Source organism: Mytilus galloprovincialis, chromosome 6 (assembly GCF_965363235.1).
Source record: "Mytilus galloprovincialis chromosome 6, xbMytGall1.hap1.1, whole genome shotgun sequence".
Classification (NCBI taxonomy): Eukaryota; Metazoa; Mollusca; class Bivalvia; order Mytilida; family Mytilidae; genus Mytilus; species Mytilus galloprovincialis.
In genome coordinates, this window is record NC_134843.1 from 69,868,601 (window position 1) to 69,891,900 (window position 23,300).

General features: G+C 31.8%; 1 protein-coding gene across 1 annotated transcript; it reads left to right on the forward strand.

Moving 5' to 3' along the window:
* Positions 1 to 10,099: 10,099 nt before the first annotated feature.
* LOC143080201 (uncharacterized) lies at positions 10,100 to 23,070 on the forward strand. Its single transcript, XM_076255926.1, has 3 exons — positions 10,100 to 10,313; positions 14,642 to 14,710; positions 18,242 to 23,070. Exon 3 carries the CDS (start codon positions 18,242 to 18,244, stop codon positions 20,858 to 20,860), a length of 2,619 nt encoding a protein of 872 aa, XP_076112041.1. The 5' UTR covers positions 10,100 to 10,313; positions 14,642 to 14,710; the 3' UTR covers positions 20,861 to 23,070.
* Positions 23,071 to 23,300: the final 230 nt, after the last annotated feature.

The window sequence follows — 23,300 nt, forward strand, 5'->3', positions numbered from 1 at the left end:
GTAACGTTCAATCCAATTTTTTTGTGCAGTTTGTGATATTCAATCTTTAGTTGTCTGTGTAAATTAATATTTGGTGGAATGTGGTTTTTTTTTATTCGTCTTTGATCTTTTTTTCATGCTGTTAGCTGTTGTCTTTATGTTTATTGACCTTCGGTATCTTCTCTATCTTTTCATATAACATTATGACCAAAATATTAAAGGAAAGAGATAAAAAAAAAACGAATATATTATGAGGAGGTCATGTTATTTTATCATTTGAGTACGTCGTATTAAATGAATAAGGTTGGCCAGTCCCTCTTTTTTTAAACTCCCTTTTGTATTGTAACATAAATTGGATTTTTTTCCTTTGATGTTTTTATGAAATAATTTGCTTAAAAAGTGTGGTGAGGGAAAACCATGGTGTATTATATGCAAATTTATGTTGTACCATACTTTGCAAATTAAATATGCAACTCGACTAGAATCCAAAGGAAAAAAGGCGGAGCTTCAGCCATGGTATAACATATTCATTTTCATGTTATTCCATGGCTGAAGCTCCACCTTTTTTTTTTAAATGTATCCGCCTCTAAAATATTTAGGAAGCTGTAAAACATACTAAAAGGTCAAGATCTTCATTTATTTTCATTTTATAAGAAAAGGCAATAATTATGTGTACCACATTTCAAGAAACCCTTTTCAAACTATATAGGATTGTTACGAATTTCCTTAATTTTGTAAACAATTACTAAATGTTTCTTCTTTCAGTTTTGAAAAAAATAAAATGTAAAACTATCATTTCCTTTGCGAAAATGCAATTAAATTTCGATTTAAAAAGGGGGGGTATCTATACAAAAAGGAATAAATATCGGCTACAAATATCTGTGAAAAAACATGATAAGGGGACGTACACTATCTACGCCCCTGGATCCGCCACTGTTAAAATATTGTTTTATCATTAAAATTGTGTTTTAATAAATAATCTAATAAAATAACGGAAGAAAAGCATTTTTCAATTAGATGAAAATTCTGTAAAATATGATTAATTTGTATGATACATTGAAAACCAAAAAAAAATCAATTCTTACCGTCATTAGAATAATTATTTAATCCTTGTCGTGGAATCCGACATTTTTGTTTACCTCAGTCTGATGACATTATGAAATTACCTGCGCCTACAATCATACACGGGGCGCAAAACTAAATACGACATTTTCTTTACTTTCTGCAAATTCAGGGGTTCTATTTCATGAAATATACAGACGATCATACACGAAGCGCAAAAGTGACTGGCTTGCGCGAGCTTCCATTTCATTGGATAAAACTGTAACGTGATCAATTTCCAATATTAGTTGAAGATCTTGAAGCTGTCAATCATTTTTTTTATATTACAAATTTTATATACCATGTGTCTTACTCATTTAAACAAACTCATCCTTCGGATTCGTTTGTTTAAATATGTTAACTCGTAATAACCATGGTATATATATAGTACATAGAGTATATGTAATACTATTTTAAAAGTGCATTTTTAGAAATTTATGAAACTTTGTAGACCAAGCGTTTCGGTTAATATCGATATATATTGAATAGCATGTCTGCATGTGTATTCTAAGTTAAAAAGAGTGACTGTGTATTCACCGAAAAGGTATTTTTCAGCGTTATATTGATGTTATAATGCAAATTTAACCCAAACGAAAGCAGTGGGTGTATGAAGTCAATAGAAGGTCGGTCTGGCTTATTTTGTACATACAAAAGTCAATTTAATCATGTAAAGACTGGATTCGTCTACCTCAGTATAAGAGTTAAAATGAATTGATGGTGAAAGTTCCATAACTCTTGAATGATAAACCAGTACACTTTTAAGTTGCACGGCATATTATTTTTTTGTGTTCACCAATTCCAACAATATTGTAAAGTTTACAATAAATAAATTGACGAAAAATCAAGTTACATGTATCATTGTACAACATATGAAAAATAAACTTAATATGACAACACTTATAAATATTTTTGTTTGCACAAGCACTACTCAAAGGTAGAGACAGTTGGTATGTAGGTAGGCTTTTTCTTTTTTCAGAAAAAAGACTTTGAAGTGTCAGAATTTTTTATTCGTCATGCCTATCTGATTAAACAAACAGAAATTCACATCAGGACAACATAAGATTTTTAGGAGCCAGCTTTTTTCTGGATAGGTAGGTTTAGGGCAAACAAAAATATTCTTTGTATGGCCTATGCCAAACAATGTCTCGTACTTCTGAAAAGACAAACAAGAAAATAAAACAAAACTTCGAAAAGGAAATCAAAGGCAACAATAAAGAAGGGTATATTGGAAATCAATCCGATCATACTGGTAAAGTGAGGAATGTGAAGAAATTGCCGTAAATCCGACGTGTAAAGTCCAGTAATTCTAGAACAGCAAACATGTAGCAAACACAGTCATGTTCAAATCGAAAAAAAGCAATCCGCATGTGTTCAAGGAACATGTTAAAGTAAATTTAAGTTATCGCTAAGAAGTGTTGACAGAGAGAAAGACGAACAAACCAAACTTTGGTATACCATAATACGTACAATGCCCGAGGAACATATAAAAACGAAAGAACACAGATGTGAAAATAATATTAATTGAAAACAGTTAATTAACTCAAAGAACCAAGTTGAACGCTAAAGCTTTTTCAATGCTATAGACAGTGCTGATAAAGGCACTTTTCAAAATTTGAAAATTCACACGCTGTGAAAAATTGCATCGAAAGGTCTATTGACTGATGCGTGCGTCATGTCCAGTGGTAATTATTTCAGGACGATGTAACGAAAGACAATACATAACATTTCGTAATATATAATTATCTTATACATGTTATAGGTAGCAATCCGATATTCCTCGTGATGAATTACAAAATAATGCCGTTTTGAATACTCTTTGAAGTGTATTAATCGGTTAAACTTTCAGAAATACGCTATTGTGTGGTAAAAAACATCAAAGTACAAATTGAAATAAAGTTGTTTAATTGCACAGTGAAAAGAAAAGTTGAATGCACAGATCAAACGACACTTCTGGTATACTATGCTGTGACACATTATATCGATTAACTAATTCGTGATCGTGTCCTTTAAAATACCTTTCTTCCTCGAAATATCTAATAGAGTTTTGTTTTTTTGTCGGGACCACAAATCAATCCTATTTAATGAATATAAGGAAGTACTTAGGTGAAAACTTCTTGTTTTTCCCTATGTATACCAATGCAAATATATGGTAAAAGTCCGAGTCAGCCTTCTCGAACTGAAAAGAAGCTTTAAAACCTATCAATATTTAAGCTCATTTTCTTCCAAAAGTAATTATGCTGCCCACAACTTAAAGTTTCAATTTTAAGTTGTTTATTTTTTTTACATTTCGACTTAGTACATCCTTAATATATAAAATGTGAACATGCCTAAGAGGATCAATGATAATTTATATAATTTTATGTTGACATGCACCACAAGATGGAGAAGAGGATACAATGCATGTTACTAATGAGAAACAGGAATTATACAATAGGAAAGTACTAGGAAACACCATGATTGACATTAATGTCATGGATTCAAGGGTTGGTGACTTCCATCTGTAAATGTGTCCACATCAGTTAGACTCAAGTGGATATAATTTGTTGTCTTATTGGTATCATATCGTCTCCTTGGTTCATATATTGAAGACCGTTTGTTTAAACTGTTTTGTAAAGTCGTTTTTGATGTTGTTTCATTGACTGATACATGTAATATTTGAGGGTCCGGATTAGATTTATATAGTAGTTAAAATTGGGCCCCGAAAAGTAAAGACTATAGAGAAAAATGGATCAAAATAATTTAGAACAAGAATGTGTCCATATATGCATATATAGTACACTGATGCAACACTCGCACTTTCATTTTTCTATATTCAGTGGACTGTGAAATAGGAATCAAAATCAAAGAAAACATGTGTATTAAGGGAGCTACCATTTGATTTTTAGGGGGGGGGGGAGGGACTAGGATGAAAAATTTTGTCCTGCATGTTTTTTTATTGCAATCTCTATCCTGCACGCCTTTTTATTTTTTACTCTTTTCGGTCATGCCTTTTTTTTTTCTTAGTTTATCATGATTTTTTTTACATAAATTGTCATCCTGCTTTTTTTTTTTTGGCCAAGTTGCTAATCCTGCGGTTTTTTTTACTCATATAACTCCTGTCATTCCTTTTTTTCTTCAAATTTCTTCCTATTATGGTGGTGATATATCTATTAACAAAATAAGAAAATAGGCAAAAAAAATAAAAATTATAAAAATAATGGAATAATAATAATCCGCCCCCCCCCCCTTTTCCCGACGTAATAAACATGAAGTTATATATTATAAAATTGAGAATGGAAATGGGAAATGTGTCAAAGAAAAAAATAAGCCGACCATAGAACTAGAGGCTCTCAAGAGCCTATGTCGCTCACCTGTTACTGTATTTACTGATGTCGGCCATCTTGGTTGGTAGGCGGGGTCATTAGACACTTCTTTTTTAAATAGATACCCTAGTAATGATTGTGGGCAAGTTTGGTTAAATTTGGCCCATAGTTTTAGAAAAGAAGATTTTTGTACAAGTTACAAAAATGACGAAAAGTTGTTCAATATTGACTATAAAAAAGGACAATAACTCCTTAAGGGGTTCTCTGACAATTTTGGTCATGTTGACTTATTTGTAGATCTTACTTTGCTGAACAATATTGCTGTTTGTATTTTATCTCTATCTATGATAGTATTCAAAATAATAACCAAAAACTGCAAAATTTCCTTAAAATTACCAATTTTAGGACAGCAACCCAACAACGGGTTGTAGGATTCATCTGAAAATTTGTGAGGGGATAGATTTTTTTTTGATGGACATTTAAATCTTGAAAGATTTGCCCTAAAGGACTTAGTTTCAAAGATATAAAGCAAAAACTGCATTTTACCACTATGTTCTAATTTTAGCCATGTCTCATGTGTCTGCCATTTTGTTTGGTAGGTGGGGTCATCGGACACATTTTTAAAACTATATACCACAATTATGATTGTGGCCCAGTTAGTTTAAATTTGGCCCAGTAATTTCAGAGAAGAAGAATTTTGTACAAGTTACAAAAAATGACGAAAAAGTTGTTAAAATTGACTATAAAGGGCAATAACTCCTTAAGGGATTGACTGATAATTTTGGTCATGTTGACCTATTTGTAGGTCTTATTTTTCTGAACATTATTGCTGTTTACAGTTTATCTCTATCTATAATAGTATTCAAGATAATAACCAAAAACTGTAAAATTTCCTTAAAATTACCAATTCAGGGGCAGCAACCCAACAACAGGTTGTCCTATTTGTCTGAAAATTTCAGGGCAGATAGATGTTGACCTGATCAACAATTTTACCCTACGTCAGATTTGCTCTAAATGCTTTGGTTTTAAAGATATAAGCCAAGATATGTTTTACCCCTGTGTTATATTTTTAGCCATGGCAGCCATCGTGGTTTGATGGCCAGGTCATCGGACACATTTTTTAAACTAGATACCCCAAGGATGATTGTGGCCAAGTTTGGTTAAATTTGGCCCAGTATTTTCAGAGGAGAAGATGTTTGTAAAAGTTTACGGACGCAGGACGCCGGACGACGAGATTTACTTTTAGTCAAGTAGCAAGTATCAAGTAACAAAAAGCGAGTATCGAGTTATAAAAAGTGAGTAGCGAGTAGCTAAAAGTGAGTATCGAGTTATAAAAAGTGAGTATCGAGTTATAAAATGTGAGTATCGAGTTATAAAAAGTGAGTAGCGAGTAGCTAAAAGCGAGTATCGAGTTATAAAAAGTGAGTATCGAGTTATAAAAAGTGAGTACCGAGTTATAAAAGTGAGTATCGAGTTATAAAAAGTGAGTATCGAGTTATAAAAAGTGAGTATCGAGTTATAAAAAGTGAGTATCGAGTTATAAAAAGCCAGTATCGAGTTATAAAAAGTGAGTATCGAGTAACAAAAGCTATCATTTATATGTTTATAAAGATTATTATTTAAACGAATGATCATCTCATGGTTTGTTTCCCTTTTCATTACTTACTAATTCTTAAGGCTTTCAATTAACTTCTTGAAATATTTCAATACAATTTGATACATTTCTATTTTATATGAATTCATTGCAAAGGTCTTATAGTCGTTTTACTTTATTTATTTTATTAATATTTGCTTTAACTTTATATCATTAATACTTTTTGTTCTTCTGACTTCATTATGGAAGAACTAAGGTAGTCGTTAATTGTGCATTGAGCATTTAATATTTTGGAAGAACTAAATTGATCTTTTTTAATTTTGGAAGAACTTGATCATTTTACATTGGCACATGTTTACCATTGTTGTGAAATCAATCCTTTAATGATATATCTTATCTGGATTTGAGTGTTTTGGGGGTACTGTTTTATTAGTTACACAGTGTGCAATTGTCCTAATACGAGAATTTATCGGGTCAATAAAAAAATATCGGAAGCCAAACCCGATATGAATTTTATTGACCCGATGAATTCTGTATTAGGACAATTCAACACTGTGTAACGAATTTATCCTGATTTTGATATGTTACATATTATTAAATTCAATAATAGGACAAATATTTTTTAGATATTTGATCTAAAACTGTGAAAAAATAAAAAATATTAGGACGATAAAGCAACACATTTTTTTATAAGGTCAATGGTATAGTTCAGTTTCTTGTATATTCCTCCATTAATTGTGGAGCACTACCCAATGGGTATAGTTTTAGCAACTATGTACACCTTAAAACATAAGGAAACAATTAATTATATACAGATGACTGAATTTGGTTATAATAATCACTAAATGATAAATATCATAATTAATTCATAGGATTGTCATCAAAAAGTTTTAAAAGATATATAATAATTCATATGTGCTGGGTTGTAAGAAAATTTTAAGAGACAACTGCATATATTTACAAATAAGAATTAAAATGGTCTCAAGTTAAAATTACTTATAATTATTAGTTAAGAGTGCTATAATTACATCAGGAACTATAATGAAAATTATATTTCATAAAACTTATGTAAAATGGTTGGGGTTTGGAAAAATTTAAGCTATCTATATACATAAATTTTCTTCACAGTTTAATTTACTATATGGGGATTTTGTCATTATTCTTTAAAATTATAACTGATATCTTACAATTTTAAAAAGAGAAGATTTATTTTTAAATACATGTACTTATAAGTCATAAAATAGTAAGATGATATACTATTAGTAATGAACTGTTTTATTTTAAAAAGTTTGCTTATACTGTACTTGTGATCAAGTTTTTTATCCTTTTTGTGCGCAGCAAGTGCATCTCATAACACATATTTCTAGCCAGAGTTTCAATGCTTTCATACACAGTTGAGTAACAGTTTATGTCTTTGCTAGTACAGTCCATTATGAGCTGCAGTAAATTCCCTTGTTGTATGATCTTCTTGTATGTTGAGGTATCAATTTCATCCATTGTCAATTCAATTTTTGAGCAGTATTTAGATCTTATTTGCTCTAATTCTTTGCAGTGTAGAATAAAATGTTCTAGATCTTCATTTCCCTGTTCACAGATTGTACACATCGGGTTAACTTTCGGATCGAACTTAGCTCTTTTGGCTTGGAATATGTACGTTTGAGTACTTATTCTTGCTTTTATTTCTCCTGCCTTTACATCTTTACTATTGTTTTTTACACTTTCCATATATTGTGAGCTTCATTTAATGGATTGTTCTGTATCTCTATGTATTTAAGTGATGTTTTTTCCATTTTTTCATTATGACATTCATTTTTCCAGTATTCCTTGATCTTTATTCCTACTAGTCTTTTCCATTCGATTTTATTCAGTGGATTTTCTGAATAAGGGAGATAATTCCAATTGACATAATAAATAAGGGAGATAATTCCTATTGACGTAATCAAAAATTGTACTGCAATTTATTAGGACAATATCAGCCAATCAAATTGCGAGAAATTACTCTAAACCAGGATAAATGTTTTTATTCCGTCATCTAACCTGATTATTTGTTTATAGTTTGCTTAGTTTAAAACTTAAAAGCCGTTTTCTTCAGAGTTTTACTTGGTTGTTCTTATGTTGTGCGGTAACGCCACTGTCCTATGTTACAGGAAGGGGACGGATCCTGCACATACGTTTAACCTCCCTAAATATATATATACGGTTACCTAATTTACGTGTCCCAAGTAAAGAGCCTATGATTTTTGTTGTCTCTTGTTACTGTAATTCATATATGTTTTAACATTGATGATTTCGTATTTAAATCTGGGTGTTGTTTAATCTCATCTGAATTGTTTTACATGTGTAGGGTGCTTTTACAGCTTACTTTGCGGCATAAGTCAATGCTCCATGTCGAAGGCTGCACTGTGACCTATAATTGCTTACATCGAAGAGATTTTGTCATGGATGGAGATATGTCTCATTGGCAATCAAACCACATCTTATTCTTATACTTAACGAATAATTATTACATTGAACAAAATTGAATTGAATAATTAATAATAATTATAAGAATAACACTAAATTATCTCGGAGCTGTCTTTAGGATTCATGATCTAAGTAAAGATGTGTTGCAGATCCAATATTAACATGCATTTTTTAACAAAACTAATACAGATATAGTATATGTTTCCTGAATTATCGTTAAACGTTTTGATGAATATTCCCATAATTAGATAATTTGTAAATTTATTCATAAAATACAAAGTGTAATTATGAAAAATCTTTCATTTAGATACCAATATACAAATAAAAATTAAAACTAAAGTCTCAGTCTTCCCCAGAGTTATGTTGTTTCCAATACAAAACACTAGCAGGTCAACTTATTCTTGTTTGTGTAATGAAATTCATCACCTATATCATTACTATATCATTACTAGAGCAAAAATTACAGTCACGCATAGGTTTTGAATCCAAAAATTACTATTTAAAGTTCCAATTGAGGATAACAAATTATTAACTTTGTCATAAGTTTACGAATTCAAAATTTAATTTGAAAAGTGAAATTCTTTCCTTCTATCTATTTTTAGATCCTTAATTGTAAAGAAAAGGTGTAGTTTTACAGATAGGTTTTCACTATTATTTATTTATACTAATAGGAAATTTCAAGCTTACATACTATTTCAATAAAGATGTCTCCGTTTATAGTTTAATGTAGACACATGATCATCTAGGGATAAGGTAGGTGGCTTTGACACAGCGAGATGGGTGTAAGCAAACTTAAATACCCATGGGGGTCTTACACAGTCGTACTGCATTTATAAGAATGATATATATTTTAGTATATTACTTTAACATTAGTTCTTTCAAAATGGTAAACAAAATATATCAATTTAAATTAATGAAGTAAAATGAATATCCTTTGCAATGGATTATAATGCATTCATATAAAATAGAAAAGTATCTTATTGTTACTTGCTACTCACTTTTTATAACTCGATACTCGCTTTTTGTTACTCGCTACTCACTTTTTATAACTCGATACTCACTTTTTGTTACTCGCTACTCACTTTTTATAACTCGATACTCGCTTTTTGTTACTCGCTACTCACTTTTTGTTACTCGATACTCGCTTTTTATAACTCGCTACTCACTTTTTGTTACTCGCTACTCACTTTTTATAACTCGCTACTCACTTTTTATAACTCGATACTCGCTTTTTGTTACTCGATACTCACTTTTTATAACTCGATACTCGCTTGTTATAACTCGATATTCGCTTTTTGTAACTCGATACTCGCTTTTTGTTACTCGATACTTGATACTCGACAAAAAGAAATCCTCCCGGACGACGGACGACGGACGCCAAGTGATTTAGGAAAGCTCACTTGACCTTTCAGGTGAGGTGAGCTAAAAAAAACAACAGCAGAAGGTCACCTATATGTCTACCAAAAGTTTGTTATTGAGCACCGGAGTAATAAAAATAATGTCCTTTAAAAAATATAATACATTTGTATATTTGCCAGTTTTTTCAGACCGCTTATTGGTTACTTTCGTTTTGGATTTTCTGAAAATCCTCACTCATTATAATATTTGTTTACTTCTATTTTTACATAGCGACTTGACCTAGATTATGAGTCAGTTAGTTACAGGTTTGTCAGACACGTCATAACGATTGAATGGTATTTTCCATGTTTTAAATGTAATCTTTCAAGCGACGATATAAATCAAGCTATCGGGGATTCCGGAAAACCCACTTGACCTTGCTGGACATTTAAAAATTGGGATTTTCCGTATACATACGATAAGGTACACTGTGTGTATTATGTAATGGTATTCACAGACAAGAACATGCAGAAGTGGTAAGTAAATTCTATTAATGATTTAAAATACTCTTCAGAAGCAATAAGCTGTCAGATCATGTCACAAGTATATTCTGGCATTCCTAAATTTTGAATTTGCACAATTTTGACTTTAGTATAATAACTTTGGAAATAAGTGAAAAATGAAGATCTATGCATGTATACTGAGTCTATAAAGATGCAGATTAGGAAAACCTATATCATTCCCTCTGTTACACGTTCGTCAATACTTAGTAAATGGGAAGAACGGCTTTCGCATAAGATTTCAGAATGTATTTCCCGTTTTTATTGTGTGCCTTTCAAATTGGTCTAATATACTTTGGTATTTACTTATTTTACGGGTCTTCTACCTCTGTAAAGATTGTATTTGGTCCAGTTTTCACATGGTTAAGTCGATCTCTAGCGTCACTGAAGACATACCGAATAGTACATTTGGACCCGGTTGTGTTATTTAAAAGGCATCGTTGGTTATTTACATTTTTCATTTCAGAACCTTTTATGCTCCTTGATGAAGGCCGTTTGGTGACCTATATAGTTCTTAATTCCCGTGTCATTCGGTCTCTTGTGAAAGTTGTCTCGTTTACAATCATACCACATTTTCTTTTTTATATCGTTGTCACCGGGTATTAAAAGGACAGATGAAGAAAGGTGGTAGACTAAGTGTTTAACTAAACTGCTCACCTGTTCAGCAATAAATACAACGTTATCTTGCATTTTAGTCCTTAATAAATTTTTCATTCAGTGCAATTTAATCGTTTTAATCGTTTGTACCCTTTCATCATGCTTATTGTAAATATTTAAATATGCTTTGTTGGAAATTCATTTGAAGTTATTTCCAATATAAAAAAGAAGATGTGGTATGATTGCCAATGAGAAAACTATCCACAAAAGACCAAAATGACACAGACATTAACAACTATAGGTCACCGTACGACCTTCAGCAATGAGCAAAGCCCATACCGCATAGTCAGCTATAATAGGCCCCGATAAGACAATGTAAAACAATTCAAACGAGAAAACTAATTTGTCTTTTGGTAATATCTACAATAAGACTGATGAGGGAATAAAATGTGTAACGCTACCACGTAAAATAACTCAAATATCTATATGGTACACAGTCTTCACGCTGAGTGGCAGCCCAGGCTTGTAAAATTGCTCTTGGGCCTGTAAAAATCATGTCTTCCGGCCAACCGAATCTAATTAAAATTTAACAAAAATTGAGCTCTTGGCCTGTAGATTTAACAGTTCGTGGTGAAGACTGGGTACATCGACATACCTAACAAACTGTGGCTAGGTGACATGTTTAATGCCCCCCTTTTTTTTAGTTCAAATATTCACTGTGACTCATGCATGATGCTGATCACAAACGCTGAATGGGAGGATGTCCTGTTACTTCCATTTTTATGAACATTCATGTATGTATATATGAACCATGTTTCACTCTGACTAGACCAACAAAATTTAGCGGTTTATGTACTAGTTCACAAATTATGATTTAAAAAAAAACACATCCAAAAACATGAATTAAAGGAAACATTATAATACATCCGTGTCAACTAGTCTTTATTATCACACCTAAATGTCCGTGTTTAGGGGAGATGCAACAAATCTTAGTTTTAAAGTCTTTTGTTTAACCCAGCCCTAGATTGAACCCTAGACCTCTCGCAATCAACTATAGTATAAAAAAGAAGATGTGGTATGATTTCCAATGAGACAACTCTCCATAAGAGACAAAATGACACAGAAATTAACAATTATAAGCCTTCATTCTGTATTTTTGTTCTAATAATGAAGACGAAAAGAAATGACACAAATTAATAAACCTTCAATATTTTGTTTAAACTGTGATAAGGATCATGATGGATCCATTTAACTTTGACGGAGTTTTTTTTTTATTCTTAAATACATGTATCTTTTTTTCGGAACACGATCACGTCAAATTATTTATTTATTGGTGCAATGCGTGTATATTTTGATCAGTACCATCTCTTGAAATTGACTGTACATAGGTACATTCAGGAGAACCCGGCTGAACTAGAACAAAAACATCGTAGCTCTTTGTTAGAGAAGGCGACAAATGCTTACTGTAATGTTTACTATAATAACAAAAAATTTAAAAGTTAATAGAAAAAAATGAAATAACAATTTTCTTCTCAATTACGAAGTGTTCTATTATAAAAACACAATTTGCATAAGATTTCAATTTATCTATTACATACTTCAGCATAACAATTAGATATCAAGTCGACGACATGGGTATCTATCAAGTTGGATGTAGAAAATGCATAACCACCGATTTTTTGGAAAAAATTACCACGGACGGAGAACATATCAATCTATTAGTTCAGTAATTTACGTGTCTGCCCTTCTATTATGTGACTCAAGAAAAATTCTAAAAAATGGGTAACAATTGTATCGAAAAAAGAAAATCGAGTGCACCTTTTTTATGTTAGGGCGTGTTTGGGTTAAATATGTTGTCTTGGAAACGTACAAAGCAAGAATATTTGATACATCATCTCGCTTCTGATTCTACCATTTCTATATATCAAACCTACAGGTTGACTTTATAACATAAAACAATCAATATCAAACCTACAGGTTGACTTTATAACATAAAACAATCACACGTCAGTACTAAAAGATGAAATATATGGGTCAAGTGAAATACCTATCTATAAATGAATCATAAAAACAGAGTAGGTGTGTTCGAATAGGTGTTTTTTTACTAAATTAAAAAGTACTTGACGACAGTCTTTCAAGTTGGATGATGAAAATGCATATCATCGAAAAAAAATATTTTTTTGTGTGTATAAATAACTTAAGGTAAACAGTCTTCAACCACTAAAAAAATCTAGTCTGCCCTTCCACGAAATATTTAATTAGAATTTTTTTTAATTGTTTGTGAATTTTCAAAAATTCCATCTGACAACCGATTAGACAATAGTTTAAAGTTGAATCAATGCAGACAAAATCATTAACTGATGCACATTAGCTAGTAGATACAGTTGTCTTTTAAAATACAACTGACATATAAGGATTGTAGGATCGTAATGGTGCTATGCGGATAAATTTATCGGTTTTCAAGAGCAAAATTGGTAGCGCGTCATCCCTACAATGGCTTCCATTTTTACGATTGTGAAAATTAACTGGCGTAATGGAGAGATAATTTTGACGAAGTAGAATCCTGACTGCATTGTATACATGGTATGTCTAAACAAAAATATGAACATAAATGATTTAATACTAGTACATGTAGTGAAAAAAAGCAAATTAAGTGTTATATCAAATAATTTGTAACTATATGGTAGGATTTATATAAAACGTGAAGAATTCGCCTTTCCTTGTTATTGAAGTAAGAAAAAAACAAGGAAAAAAAAACCGAAATATTGACAAATATTATTATGTAGTAAAAGGTAAATTAAATTCATTTTGCTTATAGTTTAACAACTTGAACATAAACGTCTTTTTATAGTATAATTTTATATACAAATTAAACTTAAAACCTGGCCAACGAAAACTTGCAGATCCCTTCAAAAAGACTTTTATTTCCAGGTTCAGGTCTGTAAAAGCAAATTCTTCAATTTTTACTTAAAAGATAACGATTCAAATACTAAAATATAATTCCTTTTTATCTCGGGCACTTATTTGTCATTCAAATGATGAAACATTGACCGGTTTGATTAAATTACAAGTGCACATGCTTATTTTGATTCCACCCACGCAGAAATGTGCTTTCGTTTTAAGGATGTACTTAGGTGAGGTTAGGTGAAAATTAATGAATTAAGAAGTTAAAGTTGATACTATAAGCTGGTAGAGCATCAATTAAGGATAAACATATTAAGCTAAAAATATTGATAGGTCATGGACCTCCTTTTCGAGATATTTGAGAATTAAATTATGGCGGGAAAAGGCTGACTCGGACTTTTACCTTATATTTGCATTGGTATTATTGGGTCTCAAAACAAAAGAAAGAAAATTAAGTATCTTCTAAAACTTTGGTAAATGACCTTTTATGAGCTGTTTAGTCTTATGTGAAAAAATAAATGGGTGTTATGGGGCAAAATATTTTACATTGTATTGTATGGAAAAACACCAAGGAGTCCGAACATTTGTCACAAATTCCAAAACCTCACCTAAGTACATCCTTAACTATTTTTTGTTTACTAAAAGTCTCTATCATTGTTGTCTATCAGTAAACGTGTAATTTACAATACATTTATCATTCTCTAATAGTTTTATGTTACCTTTATTTTCTGATTTATACACTTCACTTTCATTATAATGATATTTAACCCTCTTTTATATATATATGTCATATATTCGTTTAGATAGAGCTATTGGATTCAAGTTGTGTTTTAAGTCTATAATCAAGCAAAGACTGATCAATCTTTGTAGAGGTGAGTGATCATTGTATTTCATGACTTATTCAGTGTTCTAGGATTCCCATTACCCGTTACCCGGGGTAAGTGGATTAGGACAACGGGTAAGTCATTTTTTAGCCTTTGTCACCCGGTGGTAAGTCAATTTTCAAGTTCGGGGAAGCCGAAAAACTCTTGAAATTTCCCGGTCCTCTTCAATTTTCCCATATCTGCTTTTTATTTTTATTAAATCACGAGAAAAAACTTTGATAAAAGATCGAAGATTTTGTCGATGTCTATCGGCGCTTTTATTCAAGCACTCGTTTACTAGGTGTAATCAAGCGCAAAAGAGACCACATTCTTCTCCTATCATTCTAAAAGTCGGTCACGGTGTCGGTAAAATCGGAAAATCCGGATTGATAACTGGTGCTTAAATCGGGACATAAACGATTTTTTTTCTTGTCATCGGAGGAAAATAAACTTACAGTTGCATTTATTATAGCTCTTAATAAATGACATAGTAATAACTATAACATATTTGTCAAATTTAGTAAGAAATCGTTTTTTTTTTAAATTTTGTACAAAATTCAATCGTATCCGAATCCAGCTTTGTTCAGACAAACTTCACAACATATAATTTAAAGCATGTCATAAAAGTTTTTAAATTTTAATTTTAGATGTGGGTAAGTAATTTTTTTATTGATCTTACCCGTGGTAAGTCAAGGTGCCAAAAAAATCCTAGAACACTGCAAAGTTATGTATAGACAAAGATTTCCTTTTATATGAAAATATCGCTATTGTGATTCTAGTAGCAAACATTAGAATATAGATAAAATTATATTAAATTTTCCAATTTTTGATGTTGCTAATTTTCAAAGATCTCCGGCTCGGCTCGATGAACTTAAACTGAAATCGAAAAAAAAAAACAGTTGTATTTCTTTATTATACTTTTTGAAATATTGATATTTTCGTTTTGAAGGTATTACTTATTCAAAGTTGTATAGTTTTACTAAGCATTTCTAAGTGAAAACATCATGATTTTAAAACAAAATTATGAACGTTTTTCGCCGATTTTATGTGCTTTCTATACAAATGTTCCCCTATTTTGAAATGATTCAAATCGATATATTTCAGAAAAAAAGAGATGAAGGTTATTTTCTCTTAAATTTTAGATATAAATTCAACGTGCAAAAGTTGTATACCATTTTTATTTTACTAAAATCTGAGACATAAAATTTTAAGATGTTTTGAATATGATTACCAATGAGACAAGTGAACTCTCCACAAGACCTACATTTTGTCTCAGAAAAAAAATCCTATATACCTTAATACAACTTATAAAAATTAAGGTATAAAGGATTTATTTTGTCTGAGACAAGTGCCTGTGATTGTAAGTTAGTGAACAAGCAATACCGGTTCGGCTGTTGTAACAGTTTCATAATTTATTTCAGTTGAAACCTGTTATAAATGAAATTGCATTTTTTGATCTGAAGCATTTAATTACAATTTTAACTTCAATTTTTCAAATAAGAAGACGACCATTTTGTTTTCGGAATAATTTATGCGTTTTGGTTGGAAGTTGTAATGATCATCCTGGCATGGTACCGTTAGAGCTTATGAAAAAAATCTTCTAGACGGGATATATATTTGATTATTAGGCATAACACGATACATGCATTTTAAGGCCACAAAGGTTGCGACAGTGGGTAGGTAGGTAGGCATTTTCTTTTTTTTTTTTTTTTTCAAAAAGAGAAATTGAAGTATCGGGTGTTTATTAGTCTTCATGCCTATCTGATTAAAAAAAAACTTCTTCAAATCAGGACAATAAAAGAATTTTAGTAGGCATCTTTTTTCTGGGTAGGTAGCGTTTGGGCAAACAAACCTATTCTTTTTTGTGGAGCCTTCGACTTTAGTCGAAAAAGCGAGACTAAGCGATCCTGCATTCCGTCGTCGGCGGCGTCCACAAATATTCACTCTGTAGTTAAAGTTTTTGAAATTTTAATAACTTTCTTAAACTATACTGAATTTCTACCAAACTTGGACAGAAGCTTGTTTATGATTATATGAAAGTATCCAGAAGTAAATTTTGTAAAAATAAAATTCCATTTTTTCCGTATTTTACTTATAAATGGACTTAGTTTTTTTGCGAGGAAACATTGTATTCACTCTGTGGTTAAAGTTTTTAAATTTTTAATTACTTTCATAAACTATCCTTGATTTTTACCAAACTTGGACAGAAGCTTGTTTATGATCATAAGATAGTATCAAGAAGAAAATTTTGTAAAAATAAATTTCCACTTTTCCGTATTTTACTTATAAATGGACTTAGTTTTTCTGCGAGGAAACATTACATTCACTCTGTGGTTAAAGTTTTTAAAATTTTAATAACTTTCATAAACTATCCTTGATTTGTACCAAACTTGGACAGAAGCTTGTTTATGATCATAAGATAGTATCAAGAAGAAAATTTTGTAAAAATAAATTTCCACTTTTCCGTATTTTACTTATAAATGGACTTAGTTTTTTTGCCAGTAACAAAACATTCACTCTGTGGTTTAAGTTTTTAAAATTTTTATAATGTTCTTAAACTATCCTGGATTTCTACCAAACTTAGACAAAAGCTTGTTTCTGATCATATTAAGATATTATTCAGAAGTAAATTTTGTAAAGAAAAAAATCACTTTTCCCGTATTTTACTTATAAATGGACTTAGTTTTTCTTCCAGTTAACATTACATACAGTCTGCAGTTAAAGTTTATAAAACATTTATTAGATTCATAAACTACGTATCCCGGATTTTTTACCAAACTTGAAAGCTTCTTTCAATCAAAAGCCAGTATCGAGAGGGAAATTTTTATTGATGTTTTTCCTCATTTTTGTTGAGTCTGCGATTAACAGCAAAAGTAGGCGAGACACTGGGTTCCGTGGAACCCTTACGAATTTTTATGGCCTAATAGGTGCGTACAACTCAGACAATAAATAAGCCAGGCTAGAAACTAGTAGAAATGAACAAGAAAAATTCTTTTCTCCAAAACCTGAAAAATTAGTTCTGTCCCCTTTCCCACTTTTATATCAAATGGTCATTCCTTCATGTTGTAAATGTTAACGTTTAGAACTAACGCAACCTTGGATATAATGAAATGATAGTTTAACCCTTCCTTTAAAAAAAGCATGATGACAGTTAGTGAATTTATGTAATACAAGTTAGAATAAATCAATAAAATAGACAAGACCGAACAAGGTGAAAAATAAAGATGCAGGACAGAGATTACAACTAAAAAAGTGAAGGAAAAATCTCTTCCTCCTAGCCCCCTTTCCCCCTAAAAAACAAATGGTAACAAATGGTAGCTCCCTTTAATGTTTCTATAATTTGATCAATTGTTTGATTGACCTCTGTTTGCCAAAGATCAATTTAAGTCGTCTGCTCTCACAATTAATTTAAAATATAACATATACCCTTACTATTATGATTATTCTCTGACTGATATTTAATGGTTTAGTCCTTAAGTTTCTTTTTCTACATTTTCTATATTAAAATTTTGTAAATGCTTGTATCTTTTTTATATTCAGATGTTCCATTTGATAGTATTCGTTCTTGTGCTAGTCACTAGTGTCATGGCGGAAGACATTTGTCCGAAGAAATGTTTCTGTAACAAACAATTGACGTCGGTAAATTGTGAAGGACATAAACTTCTAAACATTCCAGACAGGCTACCAAAGTCAGTTGAGAAACTATATATGACACACAACAATTTAATACATGTGAATTTTTCTACAAATGTCGTTTTACCAAACCTTCGATATGTCTGGCTGGACAATAACAAAATTGCAGGATTGCAAGCTAACACATTTGATGGTAGCGTTGTTCCCAAGCTTTCCAAGTTGTATCTTAGGAACAATAAGATCTCAGTGATAGAAAGCAGAACATTTGTTAATTTGTCCTCATTAACACAGGTCTATCTTAGCAACAATGACATTCAAAAAATACAGCCCGATGCATTTGAAGACACCCCTTCAGTTCAGATAATAAACTTGGACGGTAATTATTTGTCCGAGATTCCGAGACTTGGGAAATTAAAAAGTCTTAAAAGTCTTTACATACAGGCGAACCAAATTTCCAATCCAACGTTTCCGAACGAGTTTAAGGACCTGAAGAAAATTAACGACATTGGCTTAAGTAATAACGCAATCAGGAAACTTGATGATTTGACCTTTAAAAATTTGCAAAATTCAGATGTACGAAAGCTGGAAGTAACAAGGAGTAAAATTGATGAGATATCTACCGGCGCTTTTAAGTGGCTGAAGAATATAACATCCCTAAAACTAGGTTATAATCCGTTGACCAGTTCAGATTTAGAAATGGCATTCCATGGTCTTGTAGGATCAAGCCTGGTGTCTTTGAATATAGATAATATAACTCTTGGTGGAGTTTTGCCCTCTTCTACCTTTCAATTGCTTCAGAATACGTCAATAACGACCCTTAGTATGAAAAATAACAAAATGAGCAGTATACCTCAAAAGGGGTTTGCAAATTTAAAGAAGTTGATCAGCTTAGACCTAAGTACAGCGAACATTTTCAAAATAGATGACAGTGCTTTTGAAGGACTCGATGCCTTAACAAGGTTATTCCTAAACGACAATCAGCTATCCCAGGTACCTAACAATCTACCGCCATCATTACAAAAGTTATATCTAAATGGCAACCAAATCTCGGCGTTGAAAGACAATACCTTTAAGAAGTTGTCAAAACTACAGTTACTATACTTGGGCGGTAATAAGATTCACAAGCTTGAACAGGATGCTTTCTATGGTCTTACTAGCTTGAAAAAGATACACCTCGTGGATAATAAGATACATACCTTACCTGGGAGACTGTTCGAATCTTTCGTTCTTTTAGTTTCACTCGAGCTTAATAAAAATAACATTAACCAAATTCCGAACGGTGACAGTCTGTTTGCGTCAATGGCATCTCTACAGTATCTGAACATGGCTGACAATGCTTTTTCATCCTGTTCTGTGGGACTTTTTAAAGTACTTACATCGCTTAGGTATTTACACCTTGATAATAATCAGCTTGGTGCCTTGATTGCTAGAGACGTCAATGGTGAACTCTTTGCTGGAATGGACAAGCTTGTCTTATTGAAATTGACCAACAATCAGCTGACACAGCTTCCGGATCCACTTTTCAAAGACCTGATAAATCTGAAAAATCTAACTATGAGATCGAACAAGATATCAACATGGGGAGATAACTTATTTAAACGAACTTACAAACTAGAAAATCTTGATCTAAGTCAAAATATGATAGCGCTTGTCAATTCGTCATCTGTTCGGGACTTTAAGAAAATGAAGACTCTTGATCTACGCCAGAACCCGTTTGCTTGCACGTGCGATTTGCGATGGTTCCGTGATTGGACGAATACAACAGAAATTATGATTTTACATAGCGAAACATATCTCTGCAATTCGCCTCAAGAATGGCACGGAAAAAAGTTTCTTTCTTTTGACAGACATAAAATAAATTGTGTCTGGTTTACAACAGCAGAAATTATAGGTGCAGCGGCAGGTGGGTTTCTTCTTTTTGTTATAGTAATTGCTTTGGTGTACAAAAGGCGTTGGTACATCAAACTTCGATGGTATAGAATTCGGCGATCATTGAAACGGTCTAGTGGCACCGGAAGGGGCGGTTATCAGAAAATTAATGGCGATGTTAATCAGTACGATGCATATATTTCTAGTGCCAGTGACAACTATCAATGGGTTTTGAAAAATATCTTTCCTGGGATAGACAGCGGAGACCTTGACACTGAAAAATTCGGTGGTGAATTTAAATTGTATTTCGAGGACCGAGACGCCGTACCCGGAAAAGCGGAAGTATATAACATCATAGAGAACATGGAAGCTAGTCGAACTGTACTCATTATACTTACAAAAGAATACATGGCGAAAGAGCGATACAAATTTGAAATCATTACAGCGATTGATTTACTGGAAAAAGGCAAAATTTCTGATATTCTGATTGTCAATGTTGATGGACTAACCGCCAGACATGTTCCGAGGTTATTGCTGCGTAAGATGGAAAGGCACGACTTCCTCACGTGGGAAGATTCAGAGGAGGCTAAAATTACTTTTAAAGAACAACTAGCGGATGGCTTAAGAAGGAAAAGACGAATGGAGAATGTTATATGATCTTTCTCATACATTATGAAACTTGGAGCGAGCTCTCAAGAATACTACGCTGTTAAATATTAAGAATGTTTTTTTCATAGTTAGATCTTAGTGGTGAAAAGCTAGCGTAGAAATTTATTGTTTCATAATTTATGCGAATGATTATACAACCAAACATCGTGTGTTCACATAATTGACTCATGCTTAGTGTTCTAATTTGTTTAAGGCGTATTGAGATACAGTCAGTATATTTCTATATTTATCATAAATGATGAAAATCATTGGCTGTTGCTGACGATGCTGTAAATATTCTTTGATATTATTTTTCTTTCGTTCTGCAAATGAGGGTATTTTGCTACAATGTCGATTGTTTCTATTGTAAAAAATGCACCGATGTCTTTTTCATTAGTACTTGTGTGTCTTTAATCAAATGTATTGTTTGCTTGGTATTGCATTTGGTATTAAATATAGATATAAATTTTGGACATCAAGAAGACAGAAGTAAAATTTCCGAACCGCTTATGACGGCAATAAAACAAATATTTTCGCGTTGTAATGCCATTGTACTATATTTAAAAAATCTTAAACTTAGAAGACGACTATCGACTAGTCACTCAGTTTGATATTTAAACGTCAGTGAGAACATTTATCTGTTACATTATTTTTTTAGTTTGTCAGAATTATTAAACTTGTCAGTAAATGTATGATATTATACAGTGTTTAAAATTTCTTTTTGTTATACATTATAATGATTTTACAGCTGAATACTGCTTATTTTGTGCATTCTTTTTGGGGCATAATATTTTTTATACGCCCATTTATGGGACGTATTATGGTATGCCGTTGTCCGTCTGTCCGTTTGAAAAAAAGGGTGATTTTTCAGTTTTCGGTCAAAAGCTCAAAAAAGCTTTCATTAATTTGCAAGAGATTTTAGTGAAGTACATTTAGTTATATCCATTGATATGAGCTCTCATTCAATTTCTATACATTTCATATTTTATGTTTCCGAGTTATGGGGGGTTTTTTTTATTAAAAAAGGGGTGATTTTCCAGTTTTCGGACAAGAACTCAAAAATTCTCACGGCAGGTCTCACGAATTAAAACGTTGGTGAATTGTTTATATCTATTGACGTAGGCTCCCTTTCGATTTTTATAAATTTCTAAAATGACATTGAGAAGTTATTGAACTTGATTCTTTGAAAACATGAAGGGCGTATCATGCGCTTTTGGCGCAGCTGTTTATTTTCATACAATGTTATATACTTCACCTGCATTTTTATGCCCCACCTACGATAGTAAAGGGGCATTATGTTTTCTGGTCTGTGCGTCCGTTCGTCCGTCCGTCTGTCCGTCCGTTCGTTCGTCCGTCTGTCCCGCTTCAGGTTAAAGTTTTTGGTCAAGGTAGTTTTTGATGAAGTTGAAGTTCAATCAACTTGAAACTTAGTACACATGTTCCTTATGATATGATCCTTTTAATTTTAAAGCCAAATTAAACTTTTATCCCCAATTTCACGGTCCACTGAACATAGAAAATGAAAGTGCATGTTTCTGGTTAAAGTTTTTGGTCAAGGTAGTTTTTGATGAAGTTGAAGTCCAATCAATTATAATTATATTTTTTACCCAATTTCACGGTCCATTGAACATGGAAAATGATAGTGCGAGTGGGGCATCCGTGTACTTTGGACACATTCTTGTTTGCGATATGCTCTGATAATATATACAGAAATTGTTTTCATCTGATAGAGTATTTTGTTTTGTTTCCTTTATTGTTGATGTTGTTGAGTTTTTATCTTTGCCTTTTTTTTTTCTTATTGTTTTTATCATGGTTACGTGTAATGTAAAAACTTCTTGCATATAAATTGCATTTAATGGTTGATAAGATCAATGGTTTTGACTGTCATACAAATGAGAGGTCAAGCTTGCTATAAAACCAGGTTTAATCCACCATTTTCTACAGAAGAAAATGCATGTACCAAGTCAGGAATATGACTGTTGTTTTTCATTTATTTGAGGTGTTTGAGCTTTTAATTGTGTTATATTAAGAACTTTCTGGGTGTTTTTTTTTATATATTTACCCTTGAAGTTAAGTAAGTTTTTTATTTTTTTCATTTTTTTTTATGGCATAATATAATGACTTTTTATATAATGAAAGTGTATAGGGTTTAAAGATCACTTTTACAATTGTATGCTACATGTATTTGTTTTGATTTATTAAAATTTGAAATAGCGAAACATATTTATTATAAGAATAATGAAATGGGGTATTATTTCCAATGAGACAACTCTCTACAAGAGACCAAATGCCACCGAAATTAACAACTGTAGCTCCCCGTACGGCCTCCAAGAATTAGCAAAGCCAATACCACATACTAGTAGTCAGCTATATAAAAAAAACGGAAAAACAAATGCAAATAAACACTCCAAACGAAAAAAAACGTAATCAGGAATGAACAACTCATACC

Coding starts and splice junctions, on each gene's coding strand:
- LOC143080201 (XM_076255926.1), top strand. CDS start 18,242: ATGTTCCATTTGATAGTATTCGTTCTTGTGCTAGTCACTAGTGTCATG.